This window comes from Perissodus microlepis, chromosome 14 (genome assembly GCF_051167445.1).
Source record: "Perissodus microlepis isolate ML-2025 ecotype Zambia chromosome 14, ASM5116744v1, whole genome shotgun sequence".
Classification (NCBI taxonomy): Eukaryota; Metazoa; Chordata; class Actinopteri; order Cichliformes; family Cichlidae; genus Perissodus; species Perissodus microlepis.
This window is the reverse complement of record NC_140474.1, coordinates 16172339-16188923: the sequence shown is the minus strand read 5'-3', so window position 1 is coordinate 16188923 and position 16585 is coordinate 16172339. Positions and strand designations below refer to the sequence as shown.

The 16585-nt window shown below is 40.7% G+C and overlaps 3 protein-coding genes across 4 annotated transcripts in view; 1 reads left to right on the top strand and 2 right to left on the bottom strand.

Moving 5' to 3' along the window:
• The window catches only part of LOC146373720 (syntaxin-1A-like), a 73032-nt gene extending 69840 nt beyond the window's left edge, over nt 1–3192 (bottom strand). The window contains exon 1 of one of the 2 annotated variants that reach the window (XM_084951733.1): nt 2737–3192. In XM_084951733.1, the coding sequence (XP_084807859.1) occupies nt 2737–2766 (30 nt within the window). In that variant the 5' untranslated portion in view covers nt 2767–3192. The remainder of the gene's footprint in view (nt 1–2736) is intronic. The other variant, XM_084951732.1, reaches the window with a different exon arrangement.
• A 2260-nt stretch (nt 3193–5452) lies between these two features.
• Nucleotides 5453–11308, bottom strand: bud23 (BUD23 rRNA methyltransferase and ribosome maturation factor). Its single transcript, XM_084951734.1, has 12 exons — nt 11116–11308; nt 10769–10806; nt 9811–9906; nt 9051–9133; nt 7857–7953; nt 7670–7766; nt 7542–7592; nt 7342–7427; nt 7091–7136; nt 6943–7004; nt 6146–6235; nt 5453–5956 (listed from the first exon to the last, which is right to left on the bottom strand). The coding sequence occupies exons 1-12, from the start codon at nt 11161–11163 to the stop codon at nt 5902–5904; spliced, it is 849 nt and encodes a 282-aa protein (XP_084807860.1). The 5' UTR covers nt 11164–11308; the 3' UTR covers nt 5453–5901.
• Nucleotides 11309–12470: 1162 nt separating this feature from the next.
• Nucleotides 12471–15622, top strand: dnajc30b (DnaJ (Hsp40) homolog, subfamily C, member 30b). Its single transcript, XM_084951731.1, has one exon. The coding sequence runs from the start codon at nt 12520–12522 to the stop codon at nt 13645–13647; it is 1128 nt and encodes a 375-aa protein (XP_084807857.1). The 5' UTR covers nt 12471–12519; the 3' UTR covers nt 13648–15622.
• The last annotated feature ends 963 nt before the right edge of the window (nt 15623–16585 follow it).

The window sequence follows — 16585 nt, the reverse complement described above, 5'->3', positions numbered from 1 at the left end:
ACATCCAATGAAGCGCTTTGAACGTCCTTGAAGAAGCCCAGAGAGCTACTGCAACTGTACCCAAAGACTACTTAAAGAAATTACAAGAAAAGAGAGTTCAGGCTGCTGAAGAATAAAGGTGATCATACCAAATACAGACTGTCGAGCTAGCTGCAACTCTGTTTTTACTTTATAGACTGTGTCTCTTCCAAGTATGTTTGCACATTTCAATAAATTGCTGCAACTATTTCTCACTTTCCTAACAAAATATAAAGAAATTAGTGGTGATTTAAGACAACTGCACAGTACTCTATGTAGGTTTATGTTGTGGTGGCTGCTGGCTAAGAAAGAAACCTCCACATGTCTTCCTTAATGTACTTAAGCCTAAATAGGTTGCAACACTGACTGAGTCACTAGCGAGTGTTCATCATGAGTTCCTCTAGTTTCTATTCCCAAAGCGAGGATGCTCTGTTATGCTGCTAGTCCACAGAGATCTTGAAGTAAAAGTTCCTGGGGTCATGGGAATCCAAGATTTCCCCTAGTGTTAAGGTGGCGGCTCTTAGAGGGCCTCCCGAAACTCCCAAATCTCATTAAAACCAATACAACAGTGGAAATAGAAAATCCAAAGCAAAAATAATGAAATGAGCATGCACAATATAGAACTTGATCTTCTCCCGTCTTGTCCACCTGAGAGGAGAAATATAAAAAGTGCAGTTATTTGCAGAGTTACTTTCAGGTACTGGGTGCTAAACAAACCAATGAGTAGGCTACAAGTTCTTGTTCTTGAGCTTAAGTGTTGGCAATAAACTGACCAAGCTCTCAAGTTCAGCAGACTTAATTGCAAAGGTCTGCAAAATATTTCTCTAAATACATCTCTACACTAAAGCTGGAGCTCTGAAAAAGTCAGGGCGCTGATAGATTAAAAATGGATCGTTTATCACATAAATACGACTGATAATTGTTTCTTCGCTTTTCTATTATCATACTAATAATCTTTCGTCTATACGATTGGTCAGCCACACAAGGGTTTTTTGGGTCCTGGAAACTTGTAAATATATTTAATATAAAAATGAGTTTAAAGTAACTATAGAGTAATCAGAAACTAAATTACTGTCACTGCTTGTTGTTCGGTTTTTGACACAATCCCATCTATAGCCGGCCCTTCAGAGACAGATAAGAATCAAGAAGCCACATTAACTTGAAGCTGAAGAGGAAAGCAATATTAATCTAATGCTGATGGGAAGTAGCTCTCTGTGACTTGCAATTTATTCCAGTTTTATTTGGTGCAGTTTGTCTGAAATAGGTCCGGCTGAGCTTCTCCAGCTGCCATTTCTCAGACACGACGGATATGATCAAAACTGATAAAAGAAAATAGAATCAGGGTGTTTGTGGACTGGCTGATGATTCACACTGAAGCTGGTGAGGAAGATTTGGACTATTTCTCCATCTTTCTCTTTCTCAATGATACAACTGCATCTTTCCAGCACTCCAAAGACATAGCATGGCAGGCTGAAGGCACGCCTCTCTCTCTCTCTCACACACACACACACACACACACACACACACACACACACACACACACACACACACGGCAAGGCTGGGTTGTCTCCCCTGTGACCAATTCATAGCTAGATCTTCACTGAAAACTGAAGAGCTGCAAATTGTTTCCCCTCTCCTCAGCTTAACTGCCAATTACCCAGATCTGACAATGGCCACTTTACCACCACACACACACAGAAAGTAGCCTATATGAAGCTGAAACTAACATTCCTGTGGAGGATGCTACTCAGTGGCTGTACTTCTGTATCAGTCAAGCCAAAAACCTGTTAGCCATCCAATCACACGTCTTCTTGTTACCACGTTAGCTTTTTTAAACAATTAAAAATTGTTTTTAAAAAAAAAAAAAAAAAAAAAAAAAACAGCTGGCAGAAAGTCAAATGGTACAATTCAAGATTTCAAGGCTTTATTTCTCATCAGCGGTAAGAATAAATGGTTCGGAGTTCATATCCACAAGACTACATCCCTAATAAAGCACATTGCAGGGGTTTGAAAGACAAAACGTTGCGTTCCTTGTTGTTGGTGTTTAAAGGCTCTTGGATAAGACCCCTGTGACGCGCAGAGGGCGGACATTTCACAGGTGGAATGGGCGAGCTGGGACCAATTTCCCCACTCGAGTCACACACCCATAGTTGGCCAGATCGATCAAACCACACTGCACACATTAATTAAAATCACTGGTGGCATATTTCCACATAAAGTGCACATATTTGTTATCTAACACCTTTAAATTCCGAATGATTTTACAATTTAAAAAAAATTCCTAAAAGGAAACCAGCAGTGGATTAATCAGCGACACCAGAAAGATTTGATGCTATTAAGTACAAAGTCTTAGCCGATGACCCTTTCTTTAGCACCAAAGAGCCTTTAAACTCATTTCACAACACTGACAAAAAGATCAAAGGGGCCATTGAGAAAATGACTTTTACTTTGTTTTTAACATCTAAAACCATTCCTGTCTGCTGCGCTTCATCCCGATTTACGCACAGCAAACCATGGCAGCAATACGCGCTCGTTTCCTACAATAAAACGTTACATTTGAGCTTCCATCAGGACCCGAGAATCACAACTGTTGCTCACTCCGCGCACCTCGCTCTGTGGCCAGGAGCTTTCTGAGCACACATCGCTCCATAAAAAAAAGCCCGTCTGTTCGCATTAACAGGTGGATGCTGAGCAGAAAGCACACAAACACAAACTTACATGTTTAAGTTCTTGCATGCGGTCCTTCATGATTCCCCGTTTCGCCGGTAAATTGTCGTTATTCCCTCAGTTCCCGTTGTCTTCTGGGTGTATGTGACGGTGATGGAGCGGCGGGGCGGAGACCGACGGGTAGACGTGAGCTCGACCGAGAGGAAGAGGCGCGTCTGGCGGCAGCAAGGGGCGGTGATTTTCCCCCTTCGGTTCGGATGCTGGGATGGTGAGACCACTTTACAGAGCTGGGTGACGCGCAATAAAGGTGAGGCGAGGCCTTCCGCCGTTAACCCATTACACACCCACAACTTCCTCAATCCGGACTAATTGACTTTTTTTTTTTTCTTCTTTATTCTTTTTGGAGCTCTTTTATTATTTTGGCTGAATATTTAGTCCGACTGCATGAAGGTTAGTTTGACACAAAAACCAAAAGCACTGGGAGCCTGCCTGAGGGGGGAAATTGTGTTGACTCTGGTTAACAATTGAGCAGGTTCAGAGATAACGCCCAGGTACTTTGCATTGTGCCAAAGCGAACAGCGACCCCTGTCGAAACAGACGGATATGGCAACAGTACAAGGAGCTCGAAATGACCCAGAAATATTGCCTTCAATAATATATTTTTGTATTTAAAGCTCCATTTGAGAAAATATAATTCAAAGAATTTATTTTTGTGTGTTTAGATGCTTGATAAACTCAATCTCACTACAACAATCCTGTTTTTTTTTTCCTTTAGTCAATATTTGTTGTTTCCTGAGCAAATTAAAATAAAGACAAGGTCCAAAGAAGCATTAAAAATAACTCTGTATTAGTAGAAATTTTGACATTATCACAATCCTCCAGCTGGTTTTTTCTTAAGCATTTATTCAACTCTTGGGTGGGCTGGAGTCTGTGTCACTGGTCCTTTTCCAGGCACAGAATCCCTGCAGGTACCATACACCACTAAAAATGGTGCAGCAATTTATTGAAATGTGAAATACTGTATATAAAGCAAAAACAGAGCTTGTACAATTTTACAAACTTCAAAGTCAGTAGTTAGTACGACGACGGTTATTCTTCAACACAGCCTGAACTCTCGTAGGCAGCTTTCTTGTTATTTCTTTAAGGCAGCGGTCCCCAACCCCCGGGCCTCGGACCGGTACCGGTCCGTGAGTCGTTTGGTACCGGGCCGCGAGAGTTGAGGCTCAGGTGTGAAATGTATAGTTTTCAGGGTTTTTATCGGTTTTCAGCGTTATTTTGTTATCGTTTTTATCGTTAACTCGGTTTTCCTGGGTCTTTTCACGTGTGTTATGAATAAATCTTCTTTTTTTTTTCGGTACCGGTACTCGTTTTATTTTGTTGTATTTATCCGCGACACCTTAAAGGCCGGTCCGTGAAAATATTGTCGGGCATAAACCGGTCCGTGGCGCAAAAAAGGTTGGGGACCGCTGCTTTAAGGAGTGTTCAGGAATAATTCTCCAAGCTTCTCAAATCACTTTCAAAGCTCTTCTTTTGGATGCTGGCTGCCTTTATGTTTTGTTCTCTGTCAAGTTGTTCCCACACTGCTTCAGTAAAATTGAGGTCCGGGCTCTGGGGAGGCCAATCCATGACCGATAAGTGTTCCATTTGTGCCAAGCAGAGGCTTTCCATATGATATTGCGCGCTGGATCAAAATCTCACAGTACATTTCTGCGTTCATAATTTCATCAATTTTGACAACATTGCCAGCACCACGTTTTACAGACTGCTGTAGACATTCACTGTTGTGCATCTCTCCTGACCTCCTCCGTACATACTGATGACTGTCCTTGTGTAATTTGGCATACCACACCACACCCTTTTCTCCCCATTTCCTTTACCTAAGAACGACTTCTCGACAGCCACCTTTCCACTGAGCTTCTGATGAAGCTTCAGCAAACAGTAGCTCCTGTGTTAGATCCTAGCCCATTTTTCATAAGGACATGACTGTCGGGTGGTGCTGCAGATAGTTTTTTTTATGCGTAGATCTTTTTACGGGGAATCTACTTGCCTCTCAAACTGTTATCTTTGATGTTCTTCATAGATTCAGCTAAAGAAATGGGAACACATTTTAAGTTTGGGGTTTTTTTTGCAATGGGTTGCTAGTAACAAATATAAAATTGGTTCTTTGCCAACTTGTCTGTTATGTACAGACAAAACACTGGGGCATCTCTTGAATTAGATGCCTTCCTATGCTTGAATGATTCATACGTCAGCATTTAAAAAAAAAAAAAAACACATTCCTCTGAAAGTGGTCAGATAAAAAGGGCTGGACTCAAAAAGCTAAACAAAAGCAAAGAAATGCCAAGTGTCCAAAAAAAAACCCCAAAAGACCATCAGAAAGCCTGGAGAACAGAAGACCACTTCAAAACCTCAAGAAAGTCTGGCTCCTTGCAAGAAAAATATGCAACAATGAGGGGTGACTTAAAACTTGTGCACAAAAATGTATTTTTTCTTAGCTGCAAGAAACAATAATTTTCCTCCATTACAAACGAGGCTAGTTCAGTTTCTCCCTTGTAAACGCAGCTCCTGAAGTTTCTTTCTTTTTAACCTGATTAACTACCATTTTTTTCATTATTTATTTATTTTTTTTATTGACATTTTAGAATCACCATTTTTTCATTATTAAGTAATTTTTATTGTCATAGCTCCCTAATAAAGGTAAATTCATTTTGTGGCTCTTTCTTTAATTTCTTTTATGAGCTAAAAATAAATAATTAAACAACCTCAATACATTTTTTGTTTAGTTTTAATTAAGAAAACATTGCAGATAATACAATAAACCACAAAGATATGGCCACTTATAAAATTGCTTTGATTTATTTATACTGTTTTGCTTTTTCTTCACTGTGGTTTTTGCCACCAGCTGTGAGTACACACACATTTGTTCATGTACTTCCAGCCAAACTGAACATTGTGAGTGCAATCTCACCGCTTTTAGTGAGGAACACTCGACCAAATATAAAAACGACTGGCTGTAATTGCATTTTGCTCTTGCATCACATCCACTTGAATTAAAGAGCTGAAAAATAAATCAGAGTCCAAACACTCTGCAGTTCCAGAGGTGGTTTTGTGTGTGTGTGTGTGTGTGTGTGTGTGTGTGTGTGTGTGTGTGTGTGTGTGTGTGTGTGTGTGTGAGACAGAGGAGGGCTAATGAAGGCGCAGCTGCATGAGTCAGAGCTAGAAATGAGGTCTTCGCTTACGTCCAGTGTATTTAGTGTCGGCTCGAACCTCCCTGCAGGTTAACAAACACACAGCAGAGACAGAGAGAAGCCAGTTAAGGTGCATTATAAAATACAGGCAATAAAAGGTAAAATCCAGTTAAAGCTAAACTGAGTACATTACGACATTCAGAGCTTTAAGCTCGGTATAATGAATTCAATTTTTCGTCCTCTAAGAGTTGAAAATACACTCATGCACACACCGTCCCTGTCTCCTCCTCCTCTCCTTCTTTTCCAGGATCCAGTCTCGTCCCTTCTTCAGCGATTTTCCCTTCATGTTTCTGAAACGACATCTTCACAGCGACAAATGAATATTAATACTTAGCATTAGATGCAAAACATCTCACATATCCAGTCACTTGAGTCTTACTCTGTAAAAGGGAGGAAAACCTGCCTGACAGGGTTTTAAGTCGAGCAGGACAACGACCCTTTCTGTCATTTCTTTTGGTCTTTTGGCTTCATAAAGGCAGGTAAGACTGAACCTGCACTCATCAAAGCTGAGACCAGTTCACTATCCTAATGCAAAGTAATAAATGGGATGATTTATACGGCTGCGTTATCACAAATCATAAGCAAATCACCAATTATCCTGATGAGAATAAATTACAGCTGTAGCAAACAGTCGCCGACATCATTCATCTTTACTGATCATATTGTTTGCTGCAGAAAAAAAAGAGATGTAGCAAATCCTTTGAAAGCTACTACCACACAGACGGGAAATAAAAAAAAATGTAAGGTTGTTAAAATCCCACACATTCTTTCCTTCGGCAGTCAACAATGAACAATCAGCAGAAAAACACATTAGAAAACACTCGAGTGGCCTCGGGCTGAAACACATTGCATATGTCTACATGAAACACAAACACACAAAAAGCTGTAAAAACACCAGAGATTGAAATAAACTGAATTAACAGCTGTTATGTCAACCCATGCAAACAGCTTTATGAAACAGTCTAATTGCTCAGGGTAGGCAGCATCGGCCTGCAGTGGACGTCTTTACCTTTGTCCTGAGTACTGAACCTGGTTTGGAACAGCTTTGTCTGACGTTTCTGATCCCAGTCCCTGAAATACAGGAAAAAGACATTAACATGATCATCATCTGGCTGAAACAAAAGGCAGCAACCCACAACATCCACAGCTTTTCTTACTTTGGGAAGAACTCCTGCTACGCCGGCAAACAGACACAGGAAGAACCTGGAGATAAACAGGAAGCGTGTGTGTAAGAAAACGTAAACCAGCCAAACAGCTCCAATATGTAATCATTCATCATGCAGCCAAGTCCCCCCTGTTCTAATTAGCCCTGTGTTGTGAGCACCCTGCTACCAATTTCACAGCCTATTAGGAAGGAATCGGTTGCAGACGTCAAAATAAAAAGGAGCCACTTCCAGTAAATACTGACTTTTTTGCTTTTGCGCTGTTGGGGTAATCCACCACCATGCCTCCACTGAAACCTGCCTTCATGGCCTGTGTTGTTATCAGCTCGAGCTTTGGAGAGAAAAGAGGAAGGTGGTAAGTGAGTGAAGAGAAACCTTCAGAGTGTTCCTCTGCTGACACAGAGCCTTCATGGAAACACAAAGAGGTTTTTTTCCCCCCTTTTACCTGTTCTGAGTTCTCAGGATAAAGCTGAAAAACTGCACGTGAGCCTCTTGACTGAAAGAGCAAAAAGAGGTTATAAAATGTTTTCATCAAAAATAAGCTTCCTGGATATTTGAGTGATAAAATCTTACCAGACATGAGTACAGAGTGCTAAAGAAGGTGTAGAGTCTCTTTGGGGGACTGTGCGTCCTTTTGTCTGCATTACAAAGCCACTGCAGGGCAGAGATACTGAAACAGAAAAAGAGTTTTTTAAAGGGGTCATAAATCATTCAAAATTCCCAGGAAGAGCCTGACTTATAAGCATCCTTTGTTCTTTACCTGACGCAACCATCAAAGGTACCAGGTCTGAACGGCATCCCGTGGCCCATGTCTCCCAGTACGAGGTCTCCTTCCACCTCTCTGTCCAGTGCAACATCTGTCACACGGAAGAGAATTGCATTTGTTTAGAGTTTATGTATTTCTTGTGGTGACATAAATGCACAAAAAACAACCAACCTTAACCGCATATTGGATCTGTTATCATGCTTAAAATAAATTTTAGGCTTAAATTTCATTAGCCAATCACATGGCAGCCACTCGATGTATTTAGGCATGTAGACCTGGTCAAGAAGATCAGCTGAAGTTCACTAAGCATTAGAATTGGGAAGAAAGGTGATTTAAGTGACTTGAATTAAGCATTTTTGTTGATGTCATCAGGGCTGGTGTGAGTATTCGGAAACTGCTGGAATTTTCCCCCCACAACCACCTCTAATGTTTGCAAAGAAAGGTCAGAAAAATAAAATATCCAATAAGGAGCAGTTCAGAGTTAAAACATCCTGTTGAAGACAGAGGAGAATGGCTTGACTGCTTGGACTTGATAGAAAAGCAACAGTAAATCAAGAGTATTTTGAAACGCACAAAGGTCTGAGCTGTAGCAGATGGGCTACACCAGCAGACCACCACACCTGGTGCCATACCTGTCTGCTAAGAACAGAAAACTGAGGCTAAAATGTACATAAGCTCACCAAAACTGGATTTAAGAAACATTGCCTGGTGATGATGAGTCTCAATTTCTGCTGCAGCACTTGGATGGCACGGTCAGAATTTGACCTAAATGACATTAAAGCGTGGATCCCCCCTGCCTTGTATTTACAGTTTAGACTGCTCGTGGTGTATTGTGGCGGGGATATATGATTTTGCACACTTTGAGCATTTTAGTTTTCTAGTTTTATGACTACCTATAAGTGTGTGAATGTATTGGATGTCCTGAAGCTAACAATGTCTTCCTTTAACTCATCTAGTTCCAGTCTGTAGACAGACTTTAGGAATATTTTTGGAATATAGTCAAGCTTTGGCACCATATGTTGGGAAAAACATTATGTTTTAACACACGGACATCAATAAAACAGGAGGCTGACTGTTCATTTCCTTCAGGTGTGTTAGAATATGCCAGTATTTAGCTGCACATGTACAAATTTTTAATGATATATTCCGTATATCATGACTGATATAAAGTTTGAGTGTCAAACGAACCCAACATCGCGGTACTGATGTCGACTCCGACCCAGTAGTGTCCCTCTTCTGACAGGTAATCTCCGCTGAGACCGGAGCCACACCTGAGAGGCACAGACCAGATTGTTTCTCATCACAAATACATCAGATTACTGTGTCACATAACAATGAGTTATGTTCAAACTAAAACTCATAACAATGACTTTTCTACAACACCAGCAGACATTCTGACTTTTGCCATATTTCCACCTTTAAGCACCACGAAAAAAAATGCTGCTTAAAATAAATCCGGGAGGTACAAAACCCTCCACAGCCAATCATAAATGTTTACATCCCCCACCTCCCAAGTTTTTAGACTAAAAGCACTGCACCATTCCCTGAGCAAGAGGCTTCTTGGAGGATAAAGATAATATCCCAGAAACTTGATTTAGACCCTGGTCCTTTTAGTCAAATCACAAGAACATTCCTAGTTCTTGGAAATGTGTCCTGTACTGGAAAATGCCACTTTCTCAAAACTCAATTTTTCAGGGATTTCCTTAAATGCTTTACTTCTTTTTTCTTTTCTTTCATTACTAATAAAGAATTCAATAAAGTTTGATTGGAGCTAGTTCTAAACGTACATTCATTCATGCAACAGTACTGCCAATATGCGTCTACCTGTCAAAGCACTGCTTAGATTACTGATGAGCCTTTCATGTTATTGTTAAGAGTAAATATGTATTACCATGTTACATCTCTAACTTAATGTACTTGCTATAAGTAAATTCAGCCACTCACTCACCCAACATCCAACAAGAAGCAGGGCTGTCCCTCTGGCAGGCTCAAAAGCTCCACAGCTCTCTCTGACATCTGGGTCTGGATCTCAATCATTCGAGAGCTAAGAAGCAACAAAACACAACAAGATTTCAGATCTTTTATATTATTAAAACATTTTTTGGCATATGCTAACTTAATTTTCTCGCTTATGAACACAAAATCAGGCAACTTGCTGCTAACGGACAGGCATAAAACTGTTCTCTATTCTGTTTTACTGTAAATCCGTCTGAATCGGGGGGGAAAGGAGGTAATGACACAGCTATACCCCTTTTTTGGAAGAGGAAGGGTGGTTCATACATGACAGCCACAAACAAAGCCTCTTTAAGTTGTTATATGTTTGACCCAAAGGAGTTTTAGGTGTTTGAATCTTTGGTCAGTGTCCCACATCAAAGTAAGTTAGCCAAGGTGGGATGAAAGAGGCTAAACACGGGGCATCTTTAAATTTAGTCAAGAAAATGTATCCTTTCCTGAGGTCTTCAAATTAATTTATACACTGAACAACTGTGCAGTAATGAGCATTCACCCAGAGGTGCAACTAATGAGTTCTCATTATCAACCCACTGTACCTGGTTTGATACAGATTAACGGATTGCTCATTTAGTCCTAAAACCAAGTTAAACATAAAAAAACAGCAGTCAAGAAGCCGTGAAGGCAGAATAAAAATGGTTTAAATGAAGTGTCTCAATCATATACAGAATGTATATATAAAGTTCAGCGGACAGTAAAAGGGTTGGAATAAAACTACTGAGTTTAGATTCTCTATGTTAGAAATGCAACCCTAACAAAAAACTAAATGAAGCGCACAGTTTAATTATGTCAAAGGACAGAAACACTGAGACACTGGATAAAAAAAAAAAGAGCTGTGTGTTACATATAAACATGTAACGTAGTCACAAACATAGTATCGTTACATCCACACTCACTTTTGGGAGTACTTCTTGGCCTCCTCTTCATTGTAGAACTGCAGAGATTAGAGCACATCAGATTGACAGATCAGTAACACCTCAGTTTACTCCTACAACCCTGCAGCTGCTTCTCTGGTGCTTCAAGCATAATTTAAAGCAGACTAACACAAAGCTCACCAAATCACATCCTTTGAAAAAAACAAATAACCGACTCATGTTCACTAAACAACCATTTAAACCATGTCTTTAAAGCTGCTTCAGCTGGAGGCCTTTAAAGAGCCATTTACAGATTTAAAATGCTCCTGTAGAAGCAGCACCGGCAGAAAACAAAAGCTAAAAAAAAAACAATAAACCGTCCGACTGACCACATCTGGAGGAGCTGAGTGTTCGGGTCGTCGACAGCTGGACGCCATGCTCGCTTCTCCTTGTCAGTCGTTATGTTACGGGAGTAATTTTATTTTATAAACAAGCTGCCTGGTAGCAAAAGACCCACACGTGAATTATGTTGACGTCATTCACAAGCGACGGCACGCCTCTTCTTCTTTTGCACCGTTTGGAACGTTGGAGCGCTTTACTGCCACCCTCTGACCTGCCGTGCCGACCACCCTAAGCTTTCTAAAAAAAAAAATAGAATAAAATAAATAAAAACATATGAAAAGATCATTTTTTATTATCAATATAGATTTTTACTTTGATCCTAACATAATACTATTATCTCAAATTTTGACTTAATTCTCAAAATTAGAAATGCTAGTAAAAAAAAGACTGAAGTCGAACTGGAAGTTCTTTTTTTTTTAATTAATTGAGAATAGATTGTTAGAAAAAAACGACTAATACTTTATTCTGAATGTGGTCCCAATACTCATACATTATTTTTCGTAGCAAATTTGCAATACTTACTACTTCAACTTAAAATCTGGATCTTGGGTCTTTCGACTTTAATCTAGGACATTCTTTTATTATTGCTGTTGATTTTGAGAGGGCAACATTTTGAGATAAATCTCAAATAATAATATTTGTAGATTAACTGTAATGAAAAAATCAGATTTAAATCAGATTTATTGCCATATTTTTAATACTATATTTATTACATTATTATAATCACTAATTATAGTCATTTTTGGCCCTCCATATCATCACCAACTTACTGTTTATTTTTTAATATATCTGTTCATCGTGCTGCATCTTTGTGATATGTTTATTGTCTATTTTTTGCACCTTTATCCAGGTTCTCATTCCTCTTGACTCCAACAAAAACAGGAACTTTATGCAGAAACTAATTCTTTCATGAAATCCTCTTATCCGTCTTCCTTTGCATCCAGAGAGATAGAAACCCTTTCCTCTATAAAATTCACGTTTAATTAATCACACAGTAACAAAGTTGGAATTATCTTATCAAAGGTTGTGCCTCTACATTGACGCTGTTGCATGGGTAGCTACTCTGTCTTTTACATTACAAAAGAAAATAAAAATACAGTTTTAAGAATAAGGAATTGTCATTTCAGTAAAAGAAGAGGACTTAAATTAAATCTCTCTCAAATGTTTTAACTATATTTTACATTTTAGAAGATAAAGATAATCAATTGTCCTAAATTCCTTTAATTTTACACGAGAAATAAAGTGTTAATGTTGATATTTATGTTGCTGGTGCTCTGCTAAATGATTGGTCGGTTGTGTTTGACTACTTCCTGTAAACATTGACTCTGATTGGGTCCTCTTTCTCTCACGCGCCGGATGCTGCAGCTGTTTTCCGGCCCCTGCTCGGTAAAATGGCAGAGGTCGGTCAAAGGCTGGGGAGCGGAGTTTACCGGCTGTCTGCTCTCAAAACCAGCCAGAGTCGAGCCGTGTGCCCCGGAGGAAGTCCCGGGTGTCTTATAACAAACCATGCCTTCGTTTCCGGTCGGGTTACAGAGAAATCAGTCCAGTGTGGACGTGCAGTTCAGTCAGCTTCAGAAAGCACAGAAACACTTCTCAGGTCAGAGAAAGTTTCCACAGTGAAGGAAAGCGGGAGTCAGGTGTTGGAGAGTGCGGCTGCCTCCGGTTTCACCGAATTTTTAGAAAACACGGGGAGCCTGCGAGCTCATAAAGCTGCTCTTTTCCTCCAGAAGAAGCTGCTGCTTTGCAGGATGAGACTGTGGACGACAGCAGCTGTCTCCATCCACCCTGACGCCTTCAGGTCCCCCCAACAGCGCCGAGCTCTCTGCACGCTTACCTTCATCTTGGCAGATCCTGGATCAGACAGGCTGGGAAGTGGACACGGACTGAGATGTCTGAATCTGCTCCATGACGCCCTGAAGTCAAGTTTCACAGCAGCTAGAAGGTACAGTTGGAGCTCAGAAGGCGCTCCTCTGCTGCACAGGAGCAGGACTGCCTATTATGACATCCTCAAAGTGTCTCTCAATGCCACGCAGTCTCAGATCAAGACGGCTTACTACAAGCAATCCTTCATCTACCACCCTGACAAGAACCCCGGGAGCAAGGAGGCCACCCAGCGCTTCTCTGATATCAGCGAGGCTTACACCGTGCTGGGAAACATCAGCCTGAGGAGGAAGTACGACCGCGGCATCCTGAGCCGGGCAGACATCCAAAATGCAGGCAGACCCTCCAGCAAGGAGGCTTCCAGCAGATCCACGGGCTCCCAACAAAAGCCTCAGCAGAGAGCCAGACAGTTCTCCCAACCTGGAGGGAGGCCCATATTTGATTTTGATGCCTTTTATCAGGCTCACTATGGGGAGCAGCTGCAGAGAGAGAAGGACCTGAGAGCCAGGAAGCAGCGGATGGAGGAGGAGTTGAAGAAGCATCATAGAAGGTGGAGGCAGAAGAAAATGATGGAGGTGGCTGTGGTAATGCTGCTGGCCATGGCAGGGCTAATTATTATCAATGTCAACCGGCCTTGAAATAGAAGCGGCAGCCGGAGGCGCTCCTTTCTGGGGCTGCACTTTATGACTCTCAGGGTGAGGAGGTGGAGACGGGAAGTGTTTGCACAGTTGCTGACAGCTGAAGAGGTTCATTTGTTTTCAGGAGTAAACAAACCATCTCACTCGGATTATTTAAGCTGTTTCAAGCAGCAACTTTTTAGGCTCCATGTCTGTACTGTATACTGATTGTTTAAAAACATGGGTTCATTTCTCAAGTCTTCGATTTAAAAAAAAAAAACCCAAAAGAGTTCTTGCTTTTTACAGTCGTTCCTCCTGTTCATGCTTAGTGATGACAAAAAAAGAGGCCAGGCTTTATTTTAATAGTTCACAGGACATTGAATTGACCTTTAAATCACGCATGATGTGTTTTTATTGTAAGCGATGTTGGACAAAAGCCCCAGTTTTCCCCTTCTATTCAAAAAACTGAAGCTAAAATGAGCCTTCAGCTGTCCCCATTTCAAAGAGGATGTCCTCTTGAAAGACAGGCTCTTTTGTTGGCAGCTCACTATTTCTATATCTGCCTGAGCTCAGCGTAGAACCGCTTTTCAGGGAAACAAAGAGACTGGGTTTTGAAGGTTTTGAAAGTTCATTTAAGAAGAGGATTGCTTAAATCCAACAACCTGTGCCTACGCTAAGTGGAAAATCAGGTTGTGCATTTGTCTGAATGTCCCTTTTTTTGTATGTATTGGTTCATTGTGAGCACTATGCACACATGGTGTGAACACGTCCTTAATGACCAGTGTAAACATGAGGAATGATTACAGAAAGCAAAACCTGGTTGAGACAGGCAGCGATCCTGTACGACAACAACTGAATGTTTCAGTTTCTCCACGTGTAGAAGGGCGATGGATCGAAGGCAGTGGAAACTGTAAACCACCCCACAGGTTGGGGACTTCAATGTAAGTCAGGGGTGTCAAAGTCATTGTAGTCACCGGCAGCCCATTTTGATCCACAGTCGGATGATTGGAGCGAAACCCGCATTAAACACCACAGTGGACCTGCAAAAGCACAAAACCTTCACATGTAGCTGTTGTAACTAACAAAAGCAACAATAACTTTGACCCATTTTCACTCATGTACAGTGATGTTTGTGGATTTTATGAACAAGTTAAAGATGTCGCTGCTGTCCTGTAGTGTAACGGTTCGTGTTACCAGGGCCCTGCATTTGACACCCCTGATACACTCAGTTTATGGGTGATGTCTTCATTACCTCATTTCATGTTTTTATGTCTTAAGAGGTCAAAGCTCCAACAACACCTGTAGTATTAAGATTACCCTGATGAAGGCAGCAGGCTGGTAAAAATCACAAAGCTGTTCTTTATACTGCAAATGTTGCTGGAGCTTTGACGTCTTTGGACCCTTTTTCTTTTCTTTGCATCTATGAAATCGGTGTGGAAACATGTTGTTAACATGTTGCAAACCATGTACCTGGCATAGACTTGGGTTAGTCTTTCTAGCACCTATACTATTTTCTGTAGTAGCAGGCTGAAGTCAGACAGCTTTTGGTGGTTCAGGTTGATTTCTGTCTATCAAACTTCTGCAAAAGGACGACGATCATTCAACTTGTCCTTCCTGAATAATGCACAATTCCTTTGGCCTTCCTTATACTCCAGCTCTGTAATGTGGAAAAATCACTTTAGTAAAATTTGAAGATTATGGAATCTTTTTTTTTGTCCCACTGGGGGGAAAAAAAGATTTGGTACCAAATATATATTTTTTACGATACATAAGTCAAAATTTAAAGTTACAATCTTGTTACTTATTTTGACTTTTCAGTGGCAAAAACAAGTTTCCATATAAGATTAAGCTGGTATTAGTAGCATTACATACTTGCACCTCCTTCCATGTATTTCAGTGTAAATATGTTTATGTATTGTAAAATAAAAATTTAAAGTCGATTATTATGTGTAAGGAAAGCTGCAGTACGAAAAATACAATAAAACTGTGCAGTGCATCCCTTTTCTTCCTGACTGATTCAGCATCAGGGCAGAGTCTGTTCCAGCTGCCGGAAGCAGAGGACAACAACACGGAGGGCTAACACAGAGAGACAAGCACTCATATTCACATTCACACCTATGACCAATTTAGAATTACACGTTACTCTAACATGCATGTGTAAAGGGAGAGAACCTATAAAGGTACAGAGATAAAGTCCCCGGCCAAAGAACTCAAACCCTTCTTGTATTCTCGCTGTGAGTTGAAAGCGCTGCAGTTACCTAATAATTACCTGAGCTGAGGATTCGGCCCAGCTTAGAAGCGATTACGTTTTAGTTTGGCCCTGAATCCAGGATTCTTTTTCCTTGTGAGATAACTGTATCATGTCCTCATGAATAGAAATTAATAATAAAAAAAATGCATTATATGATACTGCATTGGTGTTTGCAGGAAAATACTTACTACTTAAATACTATGTGCACAGAGCACCCGTGTTTGTCCCCCCCAATGTTACAAGAGCTGACCTGTAGAGGGCATCTGAGCACAATGAAATGATCACTAGGTTACAGCTGGAGGCCTGACAGGCTCCCAGAGGCTCTTTGTGTGAGTATGAATGCATGCAAGCTGTAACATATTAAAGACATAAAAGCACTACAAATATTGACTCATGTCTTTAACTTGTTGTCTAGCATAAGTCAAACATTTGTAAACTGTGGCTTTTTAAATTGAGATCACTGGCCAGCCTGATGAGTCTACGTGGGGAGCATGAAAGAATGGCAGGTCATTTTATGTCAGCCGTAGAGCTTAATTATAGAATAAAGGTGGGTGGTTACGTTAAATATAAACACACAAACAGCGAGCAAACCCACGGTACATATGAGTTTTCATACCTCTGTTAACACAGATAGACTCATAAGTAGGTCTCTTTTTGTCTCTGTGTTACTTTCGGCACTTTATGAGAATATGTTTGTTGAAACTCTCG